Raw genomic sequence first — 26,292 nt, forward strand, 5'->3', positions numbered from 1 at the left:
TTATAACAGAAGGGAAAGCAGAGTAGATGAGAAGAGACACAGACATACTGATAGATATTACAGTGAGAAAATGTACAAGTCTTTTTTTTTTTTTCAATTGTTTTCAATTGGGGAGAAAATCACAAGTGAAAGTCATCAAGTAAAAACAGCATCATTGGGCCTCCCCGGTGGTGCAGCGGTTGAGCGCTGGGTTGTGAAGCTGCCCGCAGCCTCTGCGGCGCCGGTTCGATCCCCGGCTGCTCCCCGGCCACCGGAGGAGGGTCCCACATGGTGCGCAGACCTCTCCTGCCGCCCGCTGCTCCCCTCAGCAGTGTACTTCGGTCCTTCTGCCTGCTCTGCTCCCCGCTCTGGCTATGGTGAATTCTCTCACCCTCCCGCGCTTCTGACTGTACCCAGTGCTTGTATAAATAAATAAATCTTTAAAAAAAAAAAAAAAGATTTTAAAAAAAAAAAAAAACAGCATCATTGTAGGTCTAACATACCACAAAGTCCACTGGAAGGAAAAATAACAAGTTACTGCGTAATGATTACAAAGTTTGGGTGATGAAAATGGTGATGTTTATACAATAATGCCACTGAACTGCACTCAAAAAATGGCTTAAATGACAGATTTCATATTCCATTTTGTCCCAATTTTAATGAAAAGATTACTCTCTAGGAAAGTAAACTAACCAAGAAAGTGCAGCAGCATTGTCCATTTGACAGCTGTAGTCAGAGGCTTAAATTATCCATGAGGAAAATGACTATTTTACTCACTCTCCTGTGACTGTGTTTGGAGACTGAACCTTCAGTGAAGTAATTTAGGTTAAATGAGGTGATATGGGTGGGGCCCTGTTCTGATAGGAATGGTGTCCCTATAAGCAGACGCCCGAGCTTACTCTGCACAAAGGGGGCCATGTGAGGACACATTAAAATGCAATCATCTGAAAACCAAAGAGAGAGCTCTCACCAGATATCAACCCTGTTCGGCACCTTGGTCTTGGGACTGTGAACTCCCAGAATGTGAAAAAATAAATGTGTTTGAGATGCCTGGACTGTGATGTTTAGTTAAAGTAATATAATCAGACGGAAACACTCCAAGGGGGAAAAAAATTTAAATCAGTAATAAAAAGAAATTACCTCTGCTTGATCCCAACTTGACAGTTTTTTGGGAGTGGCACCAGGAGTCTGATCTGCTGTTTGATCCCAACGCCGTTTTCGTTTTGAAGGAGGCTGGGAAGCTGCTGCTCCATTGACGACTTTTAGTTCTCCAGCTTTAGCTTTCTCTGCTAGTTGCTGCCTAATTTCTCTCTGAAAAATATATACATAACTCAGGGAAAGCCTTTAAGGTGTTTTGAATATACTCATCATTTGTACAATAACTCCTATTTAATATCTTCTTTTATTCGTCATTCTTTTCCATGCTACTAGTGGCTCCATTACTTATTTCCCCCTCTCTTTTCTGTATTTCAAGTTTTATACAATGTCTTTCTGCACAAAGGAAGAGAAAGTACAAAATTTACAACACAGTGACAGTAAAATTTTCAGTCAATGGTATAAAACCAAATGCTTTCACTGAAAAGTAGGGTTTAATTTATAACTCATAAAATAGAAATAAAGACTGGGCCTCCCCGGTGGCGCAGCAGTTGAGCGCCGGGTTGCGAAGCTGCCCGCAGCCTCTGCTGCGCCAGTTCGATCCCCGGCTGCTCCCCGGCCACCGGAGGAGGGTCCCATATGGCGCGCAGACCTCTCCTGCCACCCGCTGCTCCCCTCAGCAGTGTACTTCAGGCCTTCTGCCTGCTCTGCTCCCCGCTCTCGCTCTGGTGAATTCTCTCACCCTCCCGCGCTTCTGACTGTACCCAGTGCTTGTATAAATAAATAAATAAAAATAAATCTTTAAAAAAAAAATAGAAATAAAGACTATACAACATAAAGAAAAGTGGTAAAAAGTAAAAAAGTTAAAATTTGTTGACTTTATTACTTTATTTATGAAAATATTTACAATGTAGTCATAAATGCACATTATATGCATCCTGAGATTTCAAAATGAGCTTCCATTATTCCATTTAACCCTCATAACCAAATCTATATGTCCATAATAAAATTATGGAGATTAACTATTAAAATACGGTGATCTCTGTAGGGTAACAGAAACTTGTATGCATAAATAAATCTTTTTAAAAAAGAACTGGGCTATAGTTCAGAGGTGGGGAGGAAGATTCACCAGAGACAGAGTAGGGAGCAGACAGTGGTGGATCTACTGAACTACACTGCCAGGGGTGCAGCAGGTGAGGCAGGAGAGGTCTACTGCACCATATGTTGGCTAGCTCCCTGCTGGGGGATCAATCTCAGGTCACAGCAGTGACAGTGATAGCGCCGAGATTTAACCCCTATGCCACCAGGGAGATCCCCAAACTAGGGATTTTTCAAGGAGTAATTTAACTATACGGCTTTTTCCTTACACACTAGATTCAAATCCATCCCCCACCCCACAAATGGGGGTTGTGGTGGGTGTGTGTACGCGCACACATGCACATCTGTCTATATGTTCAGGGGTCAGGGGCTAGTAAGGGATATAAAAATGTGAAGTTTAGGGCCTCCCCTGGTGGCGCAGGCAGTTGAGTGCCACACTGTGGGGCTGTCCGCAGCCACTGCAGTGTGGCTTCGATCCTGGCCGGCCAGCGAGAATCCCACATGCGCGGCACAACTCTTCTCCCTCGCATGCTGCTCCCCTCAGCAGTGTTTCAGTCAGTCTGCCTGATCTGTTCCCTGCTCTGTCTCTGGTGAATCCTCTCACCCTCCTGCACATCTGGCCTTGTACCCTGGTTCTTTCATGCATAAATAAATAAATCTTAAAAAAAAAAAAAATGAAGTTTAGGGAACTCCCTGGTGGTGCAAGGAGTTAAGATGCAACCTATGAAGCTATCCTCAGCCATTGCAGCACGAGTTCCATCCCCAGCCACAGAGCTACCTACATGGCGCAGCAGACCTCTCCTGATTTACCCACTTCTCCCCTCAAGCAGTGTATTTCAGTTGAGCTGCCTGTTCTGCTCCCCACTCTGTCTGTGGTGAATCCTCTCACCCTCCCATGCCTCTGGCCTCTACCCCAGCTATTGTATAAATAAAAAAATAAATCTTTAAAAGAAAGAAATAAAATCTTCCCAAAAAATAGGAATTCTAATTTGGAGATGGCAGAATTTTATGTAAGGTTCTTTCTCAATGTTTACTAATACCATTAAAATATTATAGCAAATAACAAGGAAAAAGTCCCTTAATAGCAACTTTCTTTATATTCTCTCAATCATTAAAGAGCAGATTCACATACCTCTTCTTTAGTCAAATGTTGTTCTCGCATTACATCCATGTAAGTTCTAGCATTCATTTTGGGATCAGGTGTCTTCCCTCCTGCAGAAAAGAACAGCAACAGGACAAGAGTACAATAAATAAAGGATAATTAGGTACAAATGATTTATCTGCCCTGCTCTAATATTAAGTTATTCCATAATCATTTAATTTACTTTTTGATGTAAAACTTTAATAATTATACATCTTACTTTTTATTGAGTTTGCTGATCAATTTAACCTGTTTGAACACAAACATATCTACAGCAGTTTAAAACAAATATTTTAATGCATATAAAAACAAAATGACAGCACAGTTTAGTCTTCAGAAGTGATGGGTTCCTGGGTTGCTAATCCGGAATACGTACACTTTCGTGCCTTTGTCTCCATCAGCAGTTCTGACTTCAAGCAGCAGAATAGAAGCCTAGAAAATTATCTCTTTACCATTAGTAACACTTTGGAAAGATATTTATATTCAAAACATTACCTGTTGCAAGCTGTTAAAATCCTGACTACAAATAACTATGACTATACAAGTTCTTCATACATGTTCTACAACAGTTATAGTTTAGAATATCTGATTTTTAAAAATAACCTATAATCTTAAATCTGATGTTATGTTACTAAAAAGGGCTTCATGTTCTAAGTTTTGTTGACCCAGAAACATATTTTTTATCTTCCTAGAAGTATAAATTACAACTGGAAACATATTATTTGAAATATATTACTTCTATCAGTTATGATGCACACAGAAAAGTGGTGTACAAAGAGATGTGTTGGTCTCTTGGTTAGTTTCAGTATTTGCTTTTCAAACTTCAAAACATCTTAAAGAAGCCCAAACAATACATAGTAAGATTCAAAGAGGCACACTCATGTTTTCAGAAATGTGATAATTAGCTATACAAGTAGTATAGCATCACAATTTAGGAAAAAATAATAAATTCTAGACATTTCCTATGCTGAAGATCATGCCCAATTGGTAGTGTCATTCTTTCTGACACTAGCTCTGATATGACTTCCTTTGGAATACTTTTTCACCATAATCTAGAGAGGATGTGTTGAACTGCACCCTTAAGAATGCAGACAGGACTGGCATATAGCAGTACTGCTGTAGGAAAGAAATTAAGGACAGTTAGTATGGGCCTGTGAATTCTGACACACATGTTTAAATCAATTACAATTATGCAAGTAAAAAAAAGAATATCCCTACTAATTCATGCAGGCTGAAAGTCTAATTTGTAAACCTGCAGCAGAATCTAATTTTAAGAAACAGGCACCTTATTGTGATTTTGAAACTCACTCACCTGAGGAAAGCTTCCATCAGGCTCATTATGCCCCTTGTGCTGACCTGCACACTAAAATTAGCAAAACAGACTCCAACTATTAAAAATATCAAAGTCTTTTTTTGTATACATACTTTTAACTTTCAGTATGCTTAGAGCAAGGTAGGTGCATTTACTAAACTATATTTAGAGCAATATGGGGGGAAGCTCTAATGTGAGAAACAGTTTCTCAAAAGTAATAATCCTAAAAATCTAGGATTTGGAATGAAACTTTCAATAATTTCAAAGTATTTTGAGCAGAAAAACACATTTGTTCAAAGTATAGAAAGCGTACCCAAAACAAAAGTAAAAGAAAAACCTTTAACCCTTTGCGTTTCTATGGCATTGGCTCATTATTTTCTTGTCCTTCTACCTGGAAAGAAAACTTGCATTATAAAGATGAAGAATATGGTATCTGTGACTTCAACCAAATCTATACAAATCTATAAGGGGGATTTTTAAAAAGAAAAGCAAATTCATAAGCATGCCAAAAAAAATCAAAGGGCTAAAGACAACTTAATACAAATATTAAATACTTATAGAAAGGTGGGAAAGAATTACCATCTGCAAAAGGATCAAGACGCTCTGGGGAAATTATCATGGTCCGCCTGTGTTTTTTGTATTCATCTTCCCGATCTGCAATCTTCGGAGGTCGGTGCTCAGCAAACGGATCATACTGAAAAGAGAGAAGAATCAAAACGAATATCATAAATAAATTAGAACATGATAATAAATGCCTACCAATAAGGCTATCATTTTACCAGATGTTAACATGAAAAGGCACGTAAAAATACAATATGCATGTCTGCCTTTCCATAGTTCATCACTTCATGAAATGATTACCTTTATAAAATAAACTATTATCTCTAATTCTCCCCAAATCATTCTCTCAACCAATTCTCCTTAAAACTAGTAACTTGGTTCGCAAATCTGTGAGTTTCTATGGAAACTGACATATTCAATTTTTTTTTTTAAAGATTCTATTTATTTTTGTTTAGTAGAACTGGGGTGTAGGCCAGAGGTGCGGGGTGGGGTGGGGGGTGTCAGAGGATTCACAAGAGACAGAGTGAGAAGCAGAACAGGTGGATCTACTGAAATACACTAAGGGAAGCAGCAGGCGAGATAGCAGAGGTCTGCTGTGCCAGCTCCCTGGCTAGAGATAAAACTCAGGCCGTCGTGGAGGTAGCACTGAGACTTAACTCCTAGGCCACCAGGGAAGCCCTGACATATTCAACTTTAGCTGAATAAACTGGGGTCTGGAGGAAAAAAAGTTACCTGTTCTGTAGACTGTGGTATATCATTAAGCAATGCCACCGGGGCATGATATCCTGGCTTCTTCTGACCAAGCAAACTTGTAGAGGATGAGTAGTCATCGTCATCCTGCAATGAAATGCCCCCAAAAAGTCATAAACAAATGTTAGAACTTAAACATCAGAAGGAATATATAAAGATTCAACAAGAAATCCAAAACCTAAATTCATAAAACTTGTAAACAAGGGTTCTTTTTCAACTCAAAAACCAATTCAGGGAATTGAATTTAATTATCTTTACTCTTAAACAAGGAATGATCTCTGTGTTGAAGTCAATTAGAAAAATTTAAGTACAGATTAGAAAAACCTTAGTATTTCATTTTCTCACCAAAATCATGATGAAATCTGTTTTTCAAATTTAGAAATTACAAACAACTTACTTAGAATTCTCGGAGTTTTTTTTTAACTCATGAATTTTAAATATGGTTTAACAGAAACAAGCAAAAAGTAATGGATTTTAATGTAAATTCCTTAGTATATTTAACAGAATATTATATTGTTACTCTGCTAGTAAAAGAAGTGCAACACAAGGTAACTTTAAAAGATCTTAACACCTCATTTCCTTTATTTAAAAATGAAATGACAATTTCTCCCTCAGCTTCTGGTCACAGTGGTCTCTTTCCATTGAAGCATGAAAATGCAAACTAGAAGCTTCAGTAGCTTCTAGAAATTTTACTTTTGGAACTTTTCCATTTCTCTCCACCCTGCCCCCCTCCCCACGGCACCAATAAAAGGTACCAACCATGGAATAACAAGGCTTGAATTTCATAAAAGTAACAAATTTGATCATCGATATACATTTATTACTGAATCACACAAAAATGTATTGTTATTTCATCAAATTGGGTAATCTGGGATGGTGCAACAAAACATAAGCTAGGTGAAATATATATTGAAGAATGTATTTTAAAATGAGTAGTGGTCATCCTCCAGAGTAACTGAAACAAAATCCACAATATCAGCAATAGGAAATAATCCACTCACAAGAAATGCCAAGGGGAAAAAAACGGGATCAAGTATAAGCCACAAATCAAAAGTTACAAGGACAGATGACTGGTACAAGCCAGTCACTTTTCACCTGGACTACAGTAGACAAGAGCTCAGTGAGTAACAATAGGGATTTACTTTATAATGATTTGCAAGTGGTACTGCTGGATAAACAAGCTAGTCTTTCACATAAAGATTCAGAATTGAACTCCAGTGAGAATTCTGAACCTTAGAAATCAAGTACACCTTTAATAGTTTCACCATCCAAAAGAACTGTCACCCCAGATTAAACAGATGAATCAAACAGAAAATTCCTTTTTATTTATTGTTCTCATCAAAAACATGCTTGACTCTTAATGCTTTGTAACTTACATCTTCAAGTTCAGTTGCAGCAATTGATGTCACATATCCAGCAAATCTGCTGTCACTTCCACCATAAATTTCCTGGTCATAATAGCCTGTAGAATCAAGGCCCACTCCTTGAGCTTCATCAAGAGCTGCCTTTTTGCCTTGAATTTCTCGAATCTGTGCTTCAATATCTACAAATAAAGTTAACATTTATTGATACAAATTCTTTTAATTTCATTTTTTCAAATCACTCCCAACATAATATATTTCTTTAAGTATTATCACACTTCTTACAAATACAGAAACTGTAAAATAATTAAACAAGGAGATAGCAGAACTATATCAAGTACTTGATACTATACATAGTACCAAGATATTTAAATGTAACACATTTAGTATCTTTCCTCTACCTCAACAGACAAAACTTTTGTACAGAAAGAGATTCTTCATACTTTATCAGCCACAAATTACCTTTACCTTAAGAATTGGTTGACAAGAGTTGTACAGCATAGTAACTATAGTTAATAATACTGTATTTGTGTTTGAGTTGTTGAGATCACTAAGAAAAAAATTTTATAATTGTGTTGTGACTTCCTGTGATCATTTAGCTATGTATACAACTACAGTTATCACTATACTGTATACCTGAGATTGCTATGCCAATTATATCTCAATAAAATGAAAAAATCACACTAATCTAAAAAAAAAAAAAACCAAGAAATAAAACTGTTAGGAGACTTCTAATCAGTTTGAAATGCTAGTCATTCAGAGCCAGTGACTTCAACACAACTGTAATTTAAGTAATCGTAACAGAGTTCCATTTAAGTAAAATTATGTAACAATGATCAAGGTTCATGTATTTTAAATTACAAAAATAAATTACCTAGCTACACAAGTTTATTATTGTTGAATTCTAAATCTTTCCTCAACTAAAAAAAAAAAAAAATACTGTTCATACTGTTCGCGTTGATCAGGGACCAAGGACAACACTCAAGATTATATAATCTCAATGTTATCAGAATGGAAAAAACAAACAAACAAACAAACCCAGACCTACTGAGACTGATCTTCAATTGTGAAATTCTAACAAATTACACACTAGTTAAAAATGCATACTGGGGGCCTCCCCGGTGGCACAGCGGTTGAGCGCTGGGTTGTGAAGCTGCCAGCAGCCTCTGCAGCACTGGTTAGATCCCTGGCTGTTCCCAGGCCTCCGGGGGAGAGTCCCATCCCACATGGCGCGCAGACCTCTCTTGCCTCCCACTGCTCCCCTCAGCAGTGTACTTCCGTCCTTCTGCCAATTCTGCTCCCCGCTCTGGCTCTGGTGAATTCTCTCACCCTCCAGAGCTTCTGACTGTACCCCAGTGCTTGTATGTATGTATGTATAAATAAATAAATAAATAAATAAAATCTAATAAAAAAAAATAAAGTAGGGCTTGCAAAGTTTAAAAAAAAAAAAAAATGCAGACTGGGTTCAGACCCAGGTTTCTGCATTCCTAACAAGCTCCCAGGTGATATGCTAAACATCTGGAGCCACACTCCAAACAGTAAAACAATAAAGGAAGTCTAAATTTTTTTAGCATACATTCAATCAAGATGACAATAGTTTTATGATTAAGAGTGGGAGTACTGGAACCAAAATATCTCCCTTCACAGAAAGGCTCTTTCTGTTATTTAATCTATGCGTCTGAATTCTCTACAACAGTCTTTTTAAAGAATTAAATGAAATAAATGAAATAATGAACAAAAACCCATAAGCACTCAATGAAGTCTAGCCATATCTCACTCCACAAGCACTATATTGTGATTAGCTCCAACATCTGTGAATAAAGTATCAACTGGCTCCCAAACTTCCCCCAATAAATAGTACAATTACCACCCACATATTTTCACCTGTATTTATCAACTTTATACACCTTAGAGATAAAGCAATTATATGCATGTATATAAAAATTTTCTGAGCCACGGGCTTCCCCGGTGGCGCAGCGGTTGAGCGCGGGGTTGCGAAGCTGCCCGCAGCCTCTGCAGTGCCGGTTCGATCCCCGGCTGCTCCCTGGCCACCGGAGGAGGGTCCCACATGGCGCGCAGGCCTCTCCTGCCGCCCGCTGCTCCCCTCAGCAGTGTACTTCAGTCCTTCTGCCTGTTCTGCATCCTGCTCTGACTCTGGTGAATTCTGTCACCCTCCTGCCCTTCTGACTGTACCCAGTGCTTGTATGAATAAATAAATAAATCTTAAAAAAAAAAAATTTCTGAGCCACTTACAACCCTGATAGTTCAGCCATGTTATTTCTAGATTGAGGACAACCTCGTATATAGCCATGATATTAGCATGCTCAAGAAATTAAACCTTGATGTGATATCATCTATTATTATCATCCAGCTTCAAATGTACCCACTGGCCCTAATAACACTCTTAATGGATGTTCTTTAATCTATGGTCCAATACAGCACCAGACACTGTATTTAATTGTCATGTCTCCTTAGTCTCTTTTAAATAAAGAATAGTCTTTCAAACAACTTTTAGTGTTTCCTGACAAAGTTACTTTAAATTACAAGCTAATATTTATTTCAATAATATGAATAATACACTAATGTATTAAGAAAAGTATCTACTGCCAGTGATTTCTGTGGCCTAACAAATGTTTACATTGCTAATTGAAATTCTAGCCCTTTGACACCAGGCACTTTATGAACAAGATCATTTACTAGTTGCATGGAGCAAAAGGAAAAGACTTAAATGGCATAATACAAATACCCAACACGCAGCAAGGTAGCAAAACCCCTATATTTCCTCAAGACAGCTGTGGTTTAAAACAAATTTATCTCGTCGATAGCACAGTGGGACCACATTTCCCCAGCAGTGTGTCAGTCTCAGGGAACTCAAACTAATGGGATGGTTTTATTACCAAAATGAGCAGCACAGTTTGTGACCAGACCTCAAAATTTTCAGTGTGTCACCACACCATTTCCAGTTACTTTTCCTGTATCCTTAACCTCAAGACTGTTACAAGTAGCCTAAATGGTCAGGGGTCTCACCCATGATTACTCAAAGAGAAATATCTTCAATTTAACTGGGTGGTTCATTTTACTATTCTCTTCACTTTTGTTTAAGTAATTTTTTTTAAAGTTTCATTTTTGGGCCTCCCCTGGTGGCGCAGTGGGTTGAGCACAGAGCTGTGCAGCCTCTGCAGCACCGGTTCAATCCCAGCGGGCAGGGGTCCCACATGGCATGGCAGACCTCTCTGTTGCGCCCGCTGCTCCCCTCAGCAGTGTATTTTGTCGGTCTGCCTGTTCTATTCCCCGTTCTGTCTCTGGTGAGTCCTCTCACCCTCCCGCGCATCTGGCCTGTGCCCCAGTTCTTGTATAAAAATAAGTAAATAAATCTTAAAAAAAAAAAAAAGTTTGCTCCATATTTGCTTCCCTTTCCTATCCACCCTCATATACTTTGTCTCCTGAAATACAGTGGTATTTTAACAGACTGGCTCTCAGTGGTTAGTTAACAGACTGGCTAAAGGGTACTGATTGGAGATTTACTTTTCAGTTTTTTCTTTCTGAACATTTCTATTTCTGCAGGATAAAGGCATTTAAAAATTTTAAACCACTAGGGAGTGGTATCACTTTTAGGTAAATAGGTTCTTTTAAAGACCACAAATGCTACCGTCATCATATCCAGACACAAAACACAAATGGGTGGACTGGGCCAACCAAGTAGTCTTCATTTTCCATTTACAAATTCAGTGTGGTAGTCTGAAGAAAGTACCTTGGGCACATGTTAGGAGGACAGACTGGTATGCCTCAAATAGGCTAAAATCTGTCAGACCCGCCAACTTAAGAGTCCAGGTGGGAAGAGAGATAAACCCATGTTACCTCAAAAAAGGGGGGTGGAGGGGTGGTGAGAGAGATTTGTGAGCAAATCCAAAATAAACAGATGTCCAAAATACTAAAGACTTGGAGATAAAAGAAATGTTTATGTCAATCTCTCCCTAGTTCAGTTATGACCAAAATGACAAAATACTCTGTTCTGGCCTAATTCCCTTCTAATTTTGACTCCTAAATTTGAAACATTCAGATGTGAAGACAAAGAAAAACAAATCCTCTCTGCTAGTAGCTGGACAATAATAGATCTCCTAGTGGCAACATACACATTTGTGAAGCAATTATATGTATGTATAATACTCTTGTAATTCATCTGAACCCATAAAACTACATTTTTCATGTTGTATCAACAGTGTTTGTGCCTTTTTATTACCACGCAGTATTCCAATGCAGTAGTGTTTATCCCTTCTTTGAGTGGCATTCAAGCTATTTGTGGTTTGTAGCAATTACAAATAAGGATGCTGTAAACATTTAGGTACAGATTTTTCAGTTACTATAGCTTTAATATCACTTGGGTAAATACCTAGGGGTAGGACTGCTAATTCTTATAGTAGGTACATACTTGATTTTACTGTATAAAAATGTACTTTTGGTGAATTTAATTATGCAAGTTTAAGGGCAGAGGAGAGTTGAATACAACGTTAAGAATGCACAGCAGAGGAAGATTAATCTTGAGATGAAGCAGAGGTGAGAGATTAAGGAAGTAAAGTAAAGCTAGGATAAGTGAGATAGGCCAATTTTATTAATGTGGATTTCTAAATTGTCTTCTTTATTAAATGAGAACCTCAGTCATTCTCCACCTCAAACTTCCTCCCATCTGCAGTAAATCTATAAAGGAAAGACTGTAGGATTCTTGGATACTGATTCTGAACAAAATGAAGTGGTCTTGACAGATCTGGAATCCTAAAATTGAATTTATGGTAGGCCCATAAAGTTCCTAGAGTCAATTGTCTTAAAGTTGTTTTTTTTTTTTAAATAGTCTGAGACAAGAAATAAAAAATACTAGTTATGTATTGTTTGTACTTATCAAAAAGCATGCAAGAGCCTGACTATAATTGAAGCTTTGCGGGTAAATGATCAAAAAGGAGGTTTTTCTTAAATTGGCATTCCTATTTTAAGATATGTGCAAAACTGTTTCAGTAAGCAGCATTTAAGCTTCACAGAAAACTATGAGAATAAATTTATCACCACTAAAGTAGGTGGGGGGCCAAGGAGGGGCACCTGAATTTGCAAGAGTTTTGTATGCTTTCAGAACTAGGCTTATTCCTACAGTCAGTAATTTTCCTGAAGTTTCATTTGCTTAGGGGGCCTCGTGACCTCTTAAATGCAGCAGATACAGTGGGGGAGCCCAAACTGGAGTCCTGTGTGTTTTTATTCCTATCTTTCCCTTTCCTTCCAGTGGTAAACTATACAGGATAAAAGTCTACAACAAATGAATTACAAGCAAGAGATGGAGGAGAAACATATGAACTGAAAAAGATCAAAAACTAATCACATTATATGGTCTTTATTTGGAACTTAATTTCAAGCAATCTGAAAAAAATGTAAGGCAAATGGCAATAACTGAACACTAACTGGATTATTTTGTAACATTAATTTTAGATGCAATTATGGTATTTTTTTTTCAAATTTTTACATTTTACACATATTTACTGAAAAAACTGTGAATGACAGGATGGGATTTGCTCCAAAATAATGGGAAGGACCAGTGCAGAGATTAAACAAAAATGGTGAAGCTAGGTGACATATACAACACGGAGGTTCATTTCACTCTATTTGTTTTATCTGCAGTTTTCAATACAAATTTTTAAAAAATGTTTAAGCCATGACTTTTTTTCTCATTCTTGTTTCTCTCTTGTAGTCCCTTAAATGAAGGCCTCTAATCCCAGGTATTTGAAAATAAAACCTCTCTCTTCTCTGAAATGAAATTTTCCCCAAGCTCTTCTATATCATAGTTTTAACCTTAAAAGTTCAGTGTTGTCTTTGGACTTTTTTTTCTTTTGTGGTTTTATTGATCTTCCTAATTGACACTGATACCAAGTCTTCTAGATGTTAAGATATAAATACTTTAAAAACCAAATTTGCTCCAATGATTTACAGAAATGTTGGTCTACAGCCCCCCCTCCTCACTAAAAAAAGATAGAAGGGGGTTGGGGAAGAAATGCCATTATTCAACCAAGAAGCCCCCCCCTTTTGGAGGGAAATTCTGATCCTCCTCATACTTTCACCTATCAGAAAACAAAACTTTCCTTAGAAAACAGACATTAACAATTACGAATTAATGAATAGTTTTATTTATGAACAGGCCCATTTGAAATCCCAATCTATTCAAAAGATATTTCCATTTAATATACTTAATTATTGTATTATGTTTACAGTCAGAAGAATGGGGTCATAAACATTTTTCTGAAACAAATACATCAAATATTTTATCTGGGAATTGAACTTAACGTTAAAAGGTAATACTGCAGAACAGGAGACCTTTTAGACGATGGACATATAAACTGTTTTACATTTAAAACTAACCTAAATATCAAATTCTGAAATAAACTGCCTACACCACTGGTACCAGAAGGTTTTATCTGATATACCTATTTAATTGCTCCTCACAAATCTTTTTCTATGCCAATATTACTAAGCCCAACTTGTAGAACTTCTTCAGTGTCTTTATTTCTCATTTTGAGTTGGGATTATTTGCAGTGTTTATTATTTTTGTACAGAAGAACTGGGGTGTAGGACAGAGGTGCTGGGGGTGAGAGGATTCACCAGAGATAAGAGTGGAAAACATAACAGGCATATTTACTGAAATACACTACTAAGGGGAGCAGCAGGCAAGATAGAAGAGAGGTCTGCTGCACCATTTGTGGGTTAACCAGAGCACAGAGGTGAGAGTGGTTAACCCCTAGGCTACCAGGGAGGCCCTATTTGCGGTGTTAATAACCACATTTCATGTTAGAGGCACTGACACTTTTCAGCCTGGTCTTTAAGTGACAGACTATTCCCACTAGTCAGAAGCAATTGGTGAGCAAGGATTTCCCAAATATGGGATGTCTAAAAGACAGCTAGAAAAAGAGTGTGTATACATCCTCTGGTATTTGTTATAAACAAAACTCCAATAGGACAACTATTGTGGCAAATTAATTTCCCAAACACTGGAAATAGCAAATGTTGAATAATTAACTCCCCATTAATCACTAATTAAACCAAATACTAAATAGTGCCACAGAAATAAAAATTGTTTTCAAAATCTTCAAAGCAACCTTCCCTGTATTTTTACTAGCAACATTCATGCTGGAAGTCTACAAAACCAACAAAACTATTATGAACAAAGGAAAATTAAAATCTCAGAAGATGTAGAATAAAATGGCTCATCTGGCCATTCCTCAAGCAAAAACTTAGGAAAAATAATTATTTCAGTTTTGTGATACTCCCCCCAAAAAAAAACCCAGTCAAGGAAAAGTGGCAGAACAAGTCAATATATAGCGTGGGATAATCCATTTTCCCCTTCAGAAACACAGAAAGTGCTCTACTATTTGCCAAAGTCAGCATTTTCTGGAGTACTGCTTCATGGCACGTTTATGGACATTAACAATTGCATAGCCATGTCACAATTTAACATGCAGAAAGATCCAATTCCAAAGATTTGATCTGATTTGAGCAAGTCCAGCTTTTTTTATATTTCAATCCTAAAAAGCATAAGACACACTGACCAAGGTAGAAAGGTAATCAGGTTGATTCAAGAGAATGTAAGGGCTGATCTTAATAGAAATATTTGAAAGGAATATGACCCAAGAAAAAAAGGTATCAGGTTTGGGGCAATGATGGCAATAATGGCTTAGCAAAGAACATTATATAGGAAGGCATCAAAATTAAATGATTTCAGCTTGAACACAATATAGTACACAAAACTCAAATACAAACTGTTATTACCATTACTTTCAAAATAAATTACAAGGTACAACAAAGCAATGTTTTTACCAACAACATTATTTAGGATGAAGAGATTATATAGGCTTTTTAAATTTAAAAGTGAGAGACAACTCTAAGGCAAAAATTAAGCAAGTATTCCGTATTTTATCAAGTTGATCCAATGAGAGTCAAACGCAAGTCCTCCTCTCAACTGCTATAATGGCCTAAGAAGGAATGGTTACTCTCTTTAAGTCAACCTTCACACTGAAACCAGAGCCTTTCCTAAAATACAGAAAAAAATTTGTTACTTGGAGGAGGAGCACACTTATTCTTGGGCCCTAAAGAGGAAAAGTCGAACCTAGCTCAGTATCCACAGCCTTCCATAATTGACATTAGCCTGACCTTTCTTTCTCTTAGCTCAGGAGGTTCCCAGTTCATAACTAGTTCTACTTCACACCTATCTCTGCCAAATAAATAAATGCATCAAAACCTACCCAACATTCAAAGATCAATTTAAGTGCCCCTTTCTGTGAAAGTTCTTTTAATACTTCCAGTATAACCTCTTTAAATATTAAATATTCAGCACCCATTCACCATTATGCACCAAGTACTGGGGGATTCCAAGGTATAATTCCTGTAAACTCTCAAAGTGGAAGGTAAAATCTTTTAACAATAGAATATATTCTAAGTAATATAATAAAGCTATATAGAGTGCTACAGCCTCCCACTCTACCAATAAAAACTAATTCTGCTCCAGCTTATCAGATAGCTCAACAAGCGAAAAAAGAAATGAACCATAAATGAACAGAATTCTCCAGGAAAAAGACACAAGAAAGCAAGAAACTATGTAAATACTATGTGTTTCTACAAAACATTCATCATTCTATAGTACACTCCAGTAAAGGAACAGTGCCTTGCACACAATACTCAGTTGTTTAATGGAATGTACCAATACCTTCTTTGTGGCATCAGTTAATTCATACTAATAGAGCATATATTCATACTAATAGAGCATAAACCCAAGTAAAATAACAACTTCGGTGAATACACTGCAATATTCTATAGACCAAGCTTTTAAACGGGTTTTAAAAAAGCACAAAAACAATTCCAAAGAGCACCTGCACCCCTATGTTTATAGCAGCACTATTTACAATAGCTAAGCTTTGGAAACAACCCAAATGCTCAAAAATAGACGACTGGATCAAGAAGATGTGGTACATATATACCATGGAATATTACTCAGCATTCAAAAAAGATAAACACATGCAATTGCAGCAACATGAATGGCGCTGGAAGGGATCATGCTCAGCGAAATAAGCCAGAAAGAAAAAGAAAAATACCGGATGGTCTCACTCATAGCAGGAATCTAGAAAAGTTAAATAAGGGACCAGGAAAATGAATAACTGTAAGAAAGTGAAAATCAAAATCAACAAAAAACTATGAACCAGAGACACTCTATGGGGGGTAGGGGGCGGGAGGGGAGGGATTGGGGTCAAAATAAGGGGGTTGCAATTGTATGGGGAATATAAAAATAAAATTTATTATTAAAAAATAAAAATAAAAAATAAAAAGCACAAAAACTGATCAGAACTTTGATTTTCCAAAAGTACCGTTTGAAGCAAGTCATCAAAGCCACAAATGCTCTGTCAATAATCTTCTGAATGAAGTATAGCTAATGGCAATATCGTTACATTTACATTTTCTAATTATTTTGCAAAAGGTATGTTTTAGTCTAGAGATAGAAGAGTAAATAAATGCCTAAGAACTTAGGTTAAGTTAAAACATCTAAATCCTAAATACCTAACCAGAATATTGTCATTACTGCCAATTCACTAGCATGTCTAAGTTTCAGAAAGGAGGACTTCAGTTCCTACTGATCACACAATTATTCAATGCTAATGACATACTTAATTAACCCAACCAAGCTTTCAGATCCATCTACTTTGTCCCCTCCCCGCACCCTCACTCTCTGCCACAGACTCAAACATGCCTTTCACACTACTGCTTTGTTACAAGATATTCTCTCAGGCTCAAATGTCTTCTCCCCTAATTTTAAAAAAATGCTTGATGCTTTTAGACCAAGGATAGACACATCACATCCTCTATCAAATAGTCCTAAACATAAATTAATCGCTCCGTTAGTCAGGTTCCCAGACATGTTGCCCATACTTCTATTGAAGCATTCATTTGGCCTCATAAACGAATGAAGATGTATCCATGTTTCACAATTAAATTGTAAAATTTTTCACGACCAGTTTTTTATTACCTCTCAGACTATACCGAGCCAGGCACCTAGAAACGACGTGTGACATAAGTCTCTTTTCCTTGGAAGCCTCCTCGTGTTTGGTAAAAATTTCGGATTCCAAGTCAGAAATAAAAAAATGCACCTCCAACGTCCCATGCCTATTTCTTCTGAAAAGTGACCCTATTTTCCTGTTAATTCGGGATCGTCCTTAATGGATTCCAGGCTATTATATTCCAAACGTTTTCCTAAATTTGTATATTCTACAAACCAACCAACTACCTTGGTTATTAAAAAAACCAAATGTTTCTTTCCTTCTTTCATCAATAATTATTTCCCAAGAAAAAAACCCATATTATACGGAATAATCATGGGAGTAAAAAATTACCAAATTTTTATTCCTAAATCATTTCGTTGGGGGAGTAAAAAGCTATTTTAGACACCTGAAAACACACTAATTCACCACGGCTAGGGATGATGGGCCTCTCCGTTTCACTGAACTAGATTTAGAACTGCCGAAAAGCGGATGCCGATTTCAGTGGTTTTTTTGACCGACCTATACGCAAACTGTGCCGACGACAGTTCCGAAAAACCAGCGAAGCTTTACTCCCACTCCCGTTTCCCGGATCAAAAATCCTTCTTAGCAAGTTGTTTGAACAAGGCCCTCTGGTCAGAGAAGGCAGCAACTCTGAAGCAGCAGCACCTAAACACCGAACAAAGCGCCTTCGGGGGTGCATGGGTAGGACGCCATTACGCGGGGCAGTGGCCTGCGCCGCCGATGCCGGAGACGACCCAGGCCCCGAAGCGCGGGCTCGGCTCCCCCCAAGGAAGCCACAGAAAGAGACAGAAATCTAGAGACAGACTCTCAACAAGCTAAGCCAGCGGAGAAGACACGGAAATAGCGGGAGCCCGCTTACCTTCGTGAGTCTTGGCGATCTTCGCCATTTTGTCCACTCCAACACACAGACGGAACTGGCGCTCCCAAGAACTTCCGCTCGTCGCCGCCGCCACGGAGAAAAATAGCTGGGCTGTTCTCTGAGCATGCGCCAACCGGGAACGCGCGCCGTTGGGTGACACGTGACAGAACAGCCACCTAGAGGGAACAGAGAGGTGCATTGTGGGTTGGGGGAGGAGCCGAAATGGACCCGGAGGCGGTATTCTTGATGAGCCATTAAAGAACTGGGTGAGCCTTAGTGTCTTTAAAGGGATTGACTTTGTCCGGGAGGAAAGTGGATTCCACCACGGTAATTAAAACAGTCACTCTAAGAAACACTTTGGTTTCAGGACCCAAGGACACCTCAAGCCTTCAGTCTCCTTCCTCCAAATTCACCTGAAGGCGTCTTGGGGCCAGAGAAAAGCTTTCCTTACTCCGCCTCAGCTGTTTCAGTGCTTAGTTATGGAAACAGTCATAACAGTCCCATCCTTCCCGCTGCAACTCAAGGTTATTTTCTTTTTTAATAATTAGTTGTCATTAGGCAGGATTTTCGTTTGCAACATATATTCTCAAGCAATATTGACCTTCATAAACACCCCAGTAAGGTGGACAAGTTCTTTGCTGATCCCATTAAAGAAATGAGAAAAACTAGGGAAAGGCGTGTGTGTGTGTGTGTGTGTGTGTGTGTTTGTATGTATGTAAGTGTATGCAAGATCACAGTTAAGTTACACAGTAAGAATTTTGCACCCTTTTAAAAAGTCTTTTTACCTTCTTAGATCTTAGAAAACCATTGATCTGCAGCCTTAACACTGATGAAATGCTTCTCAAGTCAAAAGGCCAGAAAGTGGTGGTCTGTTACCTATGCACCAATTTTACTAGCATAACCTTGTACTGTCACACCGGCTTTAGACTTTAGTGAAAAAATGAAAGAACTTTTAAAAAGAAATTGGCACAGGAAGTAGCCTAGGAAAACAGGCAGGAATCAAGGTTAGGAATCAATCCATTTTCTCATCACAAAGAAAAAAGTTTACCTGGCTGTGTGATACAACACAATCACAGGGACAGAGAAGCACCTGCACTTTGGACCCTCCTAGGCCTTGTCCTAAATGTACCTCTTCATCTGGCTGTTCATCTGCATCCTCTATTATATCCTTTAATAAACTGGAAAACTGAGTATTTCCCTGAGTCTGGTGTACTGCTCTAGTAAAAAATCAAAACTGAGGAGGTGGTTGTTGAAACTGCCAATGTACAGCACACTGAATAGAAATTGTGGGTAACCTAGAGACCTCACTACTTCTGAATGACAGCTGAAGATGCATGGGAGAAATCTTGTATGACTGAGCCCTTACCTATGTGTGGGATTTGATGTTATCTCTTGTTAGACAGTGTTAGAATTTAAGTACATTGTAGAATGCCCAGCTGGTTTTGCAGAGGATAGCTTGGTGAGGGAAAAACTTCCAGATAGTCAATGACCAGAAGTAAAGTGTCTTATGAGAGAAGAAAGTGAGATTCACAGATGGAGAATTGAGTTTTCCCAATTCACTATGGGTTGCCATTTCACTCTGTTGACAATGTCCTCTGCTGTACAAGTTTTCAATTTTGGTAAAGTTCAGTTTATTTTTTCCTCTTGTTGCCTGTACAGTTGGCATCATAATCAAAGAAATCATTGCCAAATCCTTTGCTGTGAATAACTTAGTGGGTTTTTTTTCTTTTTTAAGATTCTTATTTATTTCATTTATTTTGCATAGAAGAACTGGGGTATAGGCCAGAGAAGAGGGTAGTGAGGATTCACCAGAGACAGAGTGGGGAGCAGAACAGGCAGAACCACTGAAATACAATGCAAAGGGGAGCAGCGGGGGAAACAGAAGAGGTCTGAGGCATGGCTGCACCAGCAATACCGCAGTGATAAAGAAATGGGACTCAATCGTGGAGCAGGCTATAGGATGCAGGATGTTGCTCGAGAGCAAGATCCTGGCCTTTTTATTGACAGAGAAGAGTGGGTCAAATTGAACATTGGATTTTGGTTTTAGGGAGAGTGAGTCCAATGATATATACTCAATTTCCACCCATGGCTCCAATCTTATTAACAAGGTATTCCACTGACCAGTCACTGGCCCTCAGGGCGTTCCAAGTCATACCTCAGGATGTATACCTATTGCCCCAGGACGAACAAGCATCCTGCTCTTGCCTAAATTGAAAGGAGCCTCACAGTCTACACCCACAGGGCTCCAGGTGGGTTAGCTCCCTGGTCAGGGATTGAACTCAGGTAATGATCTCAGGCCTTTGGGTGGGCCTCCGCAGTGCTAAAGCTGAGACTTGACCCCTAGGCCACTAGGGAGGCCCCAATAACTTAGTTTTGATTCTGAAAAATTTATATACAGGAGCCTTACTGGTGGCCTGGGGGTTAAGTTTCAGTACTATCACCACTTTGGCCTAAATTCAATTTCCAGCCAGGAAGCTATGGCACAGCAGACCTCTTCTGTCTCGCCTGCTGCTCCCCTCAGCAGTGTATTTCAGTAGATCCGCCTGTTCTGCTCCCCACTCCTGTCTCTGGTGAATCCTCTCACCCACCCACCCCCCCTGTGCTTCTGGCCTACACCCCTGTTCTTCTGTGCAGAAATAAAAAATATTTTTAAAATAATTCATATACACATTGTTCAAGTAGCATCATAAAAAGATATAAATGAAAAGTGAAAGCTTTTCCTTACCTGTCTTATTCCCCAAAGATTAAGAGTTTCAAATATTCATTAAATAATATTAGGCATATACAAGCATTCAGTACATATACTAATTTTTATACCCGAGATGTTTAAAAGGGAAGCCTGTTTAAGGTAGGTAACAGAAAAACTACATACTGTATAAAATTAGAAATTATTCCAAGAAGGAAGTAAAGAGTTCAAGCATGAAGATACTAACATGAATAAATGAGAAGCTTCCTAGTAAAATCCAGACTTTAATAAAAGGGGAAAAGAAAGGAAACCTCCCAAAGGAAACCTACATAAAAAAATTAATCAGGGGCCTCCCTGGTGGTGCAAGGGGTTAAGACGCAACCTATGAAGCAGTCCGTAGCCACTGCAGCACGAGTCCGATCCCTGGCTGGCACAGGGATGGCACAGCAGACCTCTCCTGACTCACCCGCTGCTCCCCTCGGCAGTGTATTTCAGTCAATCCTCATGTTCTGTTCCCCACTCTGTCTCTGGTGAATCCTCTCAACCGCCCCCCCACCCCCCACAAACACCTCTGGCCTATCTCCCACTTCTTGTATGCATAAATAAAGAAAATCCTTAAAAAAAAATTAATCAGGAGTTTTTGGCTGCTGATCACATGGAGACTAAAGAGTGGCACACTCACAGGGCCTCAAGCCCCTCTCCACATATCTTGCCCTATGCCTCGCTTCCATTTGGCTGTCCCAAATTACATGCTTTTATAACAAACTAATCTAAGGATATACTGAATAAAGATGCTGGAGAATGTGAACTATGCCTTTGAAGAATTGCAGCAGGAAGATACTAGAGCACAACTGCCTTGTCTATATATATCTTGAAGGCTGCATTGAAGTAATAGATCTTTTTCCTGAAGCACCCTTTAAACATCAGATTCCTATTTTATAGGTGTTGTCCTTTCAAGATGTTTGAAAAACCAAGAGGATATAAATATCGATGTCTGAAAAAACAAAATGAAGGCAGATGATTACCACAGAACTCAGTGTACCAAACATGCATATAAATGACTCACAAGGATTCTGAAAACACTGTACATCCCTCAACAGTCATCTACATAGGTAATACTGATAAACATTTTATATTTAGACACCAAAGTTAACTGATTTTAAAAGTTTGTTTATTATGTGGTTCTGGGTGTCTATGTGCCACAGTGTGTGGCAGGCAGTAGCAAGAGAGGAATTTAAGGATTAGATGAAAGGCTGGTTATATAACCAAGAAAGAATCCATTTTCTTGAGCAGTAATGAATGACCTAATATAAGAATTTCTGGATCTGGAAAGCTGGAAGAGTCCTTATCTATGTTGTCATCCTTTGTGGTCCCACCTATGATGTGGATTAGTTTCTTTTCTATTTGAATCACTTCTCAATGTTTTAGTTTTGAATCCTTTCTCAATGTTTTAGTTTTGGCTTGCTCTGAGCTGGTTCTTAAAAATAGTTCTAGGGCCTCCCTGGTGGCGCAAGGGGTTAAGTCTCAGCACAATGAAGCTGTGGGCAGCCACTGCCGCAAGAGTTCTATCCCTGGCCAGGGAGCTGACCCACATGATACAGCAGACCTCTCCTGTTTTGCCTACTGCTCCCCACAACAGTGTATTTCAGTAGATCTGCCCGTTCTACTCCCCACTCTGTCTCTGATGAAAACTGTCCCCTTCTCCCCCCACCACACACACACCTCTGGCCTACACCCCCGTTCTTGGATGCACAAATAAAATAAATCTTTGAAAAGCTCTAATATTTAGTATTGTAAGGTTGCTGCTACATCTTTCAAGAAGTCACACAGTATAAGAGCATTCTGACTCAAAGTCAGGAGACATACATTTACTTGCTGGCTGTTTTGCTTACTAACTACCCCCAATCCTATATCCTAAGGTCTCAGTAAAAATGAGATGAAGGATTCCATCACAAATGCCTCATTGCACCATCTCAGATGTACCAATACAGGCCGGTGTTGCTTTATCCCCAGAGAAGTGCTTCCTAGGTATATGGGGTTTCGGAGTAGAATGTATGTTTCCTCCACGCTGTTTAGTTCTAACACACTAGCACAACTAACAGCGCCCTCCCCTTAGACACCTGGGATTCAGAACCTCTCCATCAAGTTTCTAAGTTCTAATTACCCCAACTTCTTCCATGTTTCTCCAGTTCTAGGGTTGTGCAGAAAAGGCTCAGGCCTGTTTGCTATCCCTTGCAAGACAAGCTTGTAAGGTTGGCCCTTTGGCTGGCACTTGGAAACTGGATTTCAGAGGCTTCCCAATATTCCAGAACTGATAAAACTGTCTCAGGATGACTAAACTGTGAAAGCAATATGGTTTATACTGAATACCAGCTTTCCTTGAGAAATCTGGAATTGAGTATATACTATATGATCAGTACAGGGTGCCTATATGATCAGTCCCAGAAAAAAACCCTTGGCACTGAATCTTTTGTGAGTTTCTGTGGTTGTCAATAGATATTTCACACATCAGAACTTGTTGCAGAAGAATTAATCACTTCCTTTGTGGTTCTACAACTTCACTAGGCAAGTACCCTTGGAAGTTTGTACCTGGTTTCCCCCAGACATCTTACATGCTCCTTTTTCCTTTGCTGATGTAGCTTTGCATCCTCTCACAGCTGTAAATCTGGTAGTGAATACAACTGCATGGTAAATCTTCTGAGTATTTTTGGCAAATCATAGAACTTAAGGGGTCTTGGGGATAAAGGATGGTAACTGCTTCCTGTACTTACTAATGCTTTCTTACCTCACCATCCACTTTTTGTCACCTTAGTTCTCCAATTTTTTAAAAACTATTCTAAAATTTTCTGTTCAGAATAACAGATATTTAAAATAGCAATAAATTCCTGACTGGTTCCTAATTGACGTAGCCTGTTGGTAAAGGCAAACTGTCTAGTTAATCCTCTTTGATGAACTAATTTTTATCAAAACTAACACCTGTAATAGCACTAATCTCTTATAACTCAGTTACTGATTCATTCAAAGAAGGTGTTCTTTCAACCAAATACTTTATAAAGGCAATCCTTGCATGAAATCATTAATTTTGGGATAATTATCCTATTGATCAAAAAGGTGCCAGTAATGAAATTATGTTAACTTTAAAAATGTCCTCTATTTCAGAAAAAAATTGTAACAGGTTTAGGCAAAGTCTTGTTTGGTAGTTAAAATTCATTCTATATTTGTTTTGTCTTGAGATTTGATTAAGAACAGTGTTAATAATAAAAATCATAGTCATCTCTATTTACCTGAATCCTTTCTGGTTGTTTAGTTTATACACAGGGTTCTGAAGAGTGAACAAAATATCAAACAAAATGTGATTCTAAATGAATCAATCAAAAGATTTCAAACATCCACAAAGTTGATTTTAATACTATTATGAACTCCATGAACTCATCATCCAGTTCAACTATCAACAAATGATCTATTGTTTCATCTACTCCACTCTCCCACATCCACTGGATTATTTTTAAAGCAGATCATGTCGTATATCATATATCATGTCATATATCATATATACTTGACTCTCCAAGAGGTATTCATTTAAACAACATAAGTACATCTAAAAAACATTAATTCCTTAAAAACATCTAACAGCCAGTTGTCAAATTACCCAGTTTTTTATAAACATATGTATATGTATATACATATTTAATTTAAAATTAAATCCGAGCCTCCCTGGTGGTACAAGGGGTTAAGACGCAACCTATGAAGCTATCTGCAGCCTCCGCAGCACAAGTTCGATCCCTGACCGGGAAGCTACCCACATGGAGCAGCAGACCCCTCCTGACTCACCTGCTGCTCCCCTCAGCAGTGTACTTCAATCTACCTGTTCTGTTACCCACTCTGTCTCTGGTGAATCCACTAACTCCCATACCTCTGGCCTGTACCCCAGCTCTTGTATGCATGAATAAATAAATCTTTTAAAAAATAAAATAAAAATAAATCCAAATAATGCCTCTTAATCTTTAAAATCTGCAACAACCTCCCACCCCCTTTCTCCTCAAGTAAAACATGTTTTACTTCACATTTATTTGATGGAGAAATTGGCTTATTTCCTTAGTCTATATTTGGCAGATTGTATTCCTTTGGTGTCATTTAGTATGTTATTCTCTCCTCTGTGTAAAATGACATATATAAAAGCTTGACCAGATTCAGATTCAATTATTCTGACAATACTTAAAATATATCTCAAATATATTTTTGATGGCATAATTGGTTTGGACACTAAAATACTGCTTCCAACATGAATCTGCTGTTTTAATTTACTATCAACCTTTGCATATCGTATAGACAGACCTTTTAATCCCTAATTTATGGAAGCACTGTGATCTACTACAACTGAGCCAGAGCTTAGTATCACCTTTAAGTTTACAACATATCCTTCTTTCCTTTGCTGGGAAATCAAATGAGTATCATGCATTGTCATCTATTGCAAAGATTCCTTTATTTGCCTTAAAAAATTTTATTGGGAAACTATTTCAATGGGTTACCCAATTCAGTCGGTATTTTCAAGTGTCTGAAATGAGAAAGTATTTGGTAAATTTAATAATTAAAAATAGGCCTCAAATTAAGTACATGGGTATATCATTATTGTACTGAAAAATATGTTTAAATGATGTTCTAGTTAATAATACCTTAGTAGAAAGTGGCAGTGCCAACATTATATAGGCACTTGGTAACCACTGTGGTTTATGAACAAAGCAATAATATAATGAATGGGTATTTTAATGGAAAATATAACTGTAATGTCTAAAATTTGAGACAAGAAGAGCAATGTGTATTTGAAGATAACGTGACACAGAATTGTTTGGATGCAGCTACATAACCACATCAATCAATAAGCACATCTGTGTTAAACTGAAGGGTGTTTGACAAACAGTATCGATGGTGCTTTCAACTCCACAAAGCCTCTGGTAAAGGATGATGGCAGCAAACAAAACAAAGGTAGAAAATAAGAGTCATATAAACACACAGCAGCTAGAATACTTTTTAAATGTAAATCAGATCAAGTCATTATTCTGTCCTTCTCTTAAAATGAGTCATTTCACACAGAATAAAATGCAAATGTGTTACCATGGCCTCTCATACACTATAATAAAGTCCTCACTTCCTCTCTGACCTTATTTCTTACCATGCTCATCCTTACTCAGTGCTCCGAAACCCTTGCTCTTCATAAAACCAGGCAACAATGTTCCTGTCTGGGGTCTGCACTTGTTCCCTCCACCTGGTTACTTTCTTCACAAATAGTCAAACTTCACTTCCTCACTTCACTTAGGCCTTTGCGCAGTATTTACCTCCTTAGAAACCCAACTAATCACCCGATGTAAAACAGCAC

At 38.2% G+C, this 26,292-nt stretch overlaps 1 protein-coding gene across 1 annotated transcript in view; it reads right to left on the reverse strand.

The window, feature by feature from the left end:
* Positions 1–18,358, reverse strand: part of SF3B1 (splicing factor 3b subunit 1) — a gene marked incomplete at both ends in the record, with an annotated part of 33,586 nt that extends 15,228 nt beyond the window's left edge. The window contains 7 exon segments of the mRNA XM_084243021.1: positions 1,120–1,290; positions 3,305–3,384; positions 5,205–5,319; positions 5,919–6,023; positions 7,313–7,479; positions 18,233–18,340; positions 18,343–18,358. Coding sequence (XP_084099147.1) covers positions 1,120–1,290; positions 3,305–3,384; positions 5,205–5,319; positions 5,919–6,023; positions 7,313–7,479; positions 18,233–18,340; positions 18,343–18,358 — 762 coding nt within the window.
* Positions 18,359–26,292: the final 7,934 nt, after the last annotated feature.

This window comes from Talpa europaea (assembly GCF_964194135.1).
Source record: "Talpa europaea genome assembly, chromosome: 1".
In the NCBI taxonomy this organism is placed as follows: domain Eukaryota; kingdom Metazoa; phylum Chordata; class Mammalia; order Eulipotyphla; family Talpidae; genus Talpa; species Talpa europaea.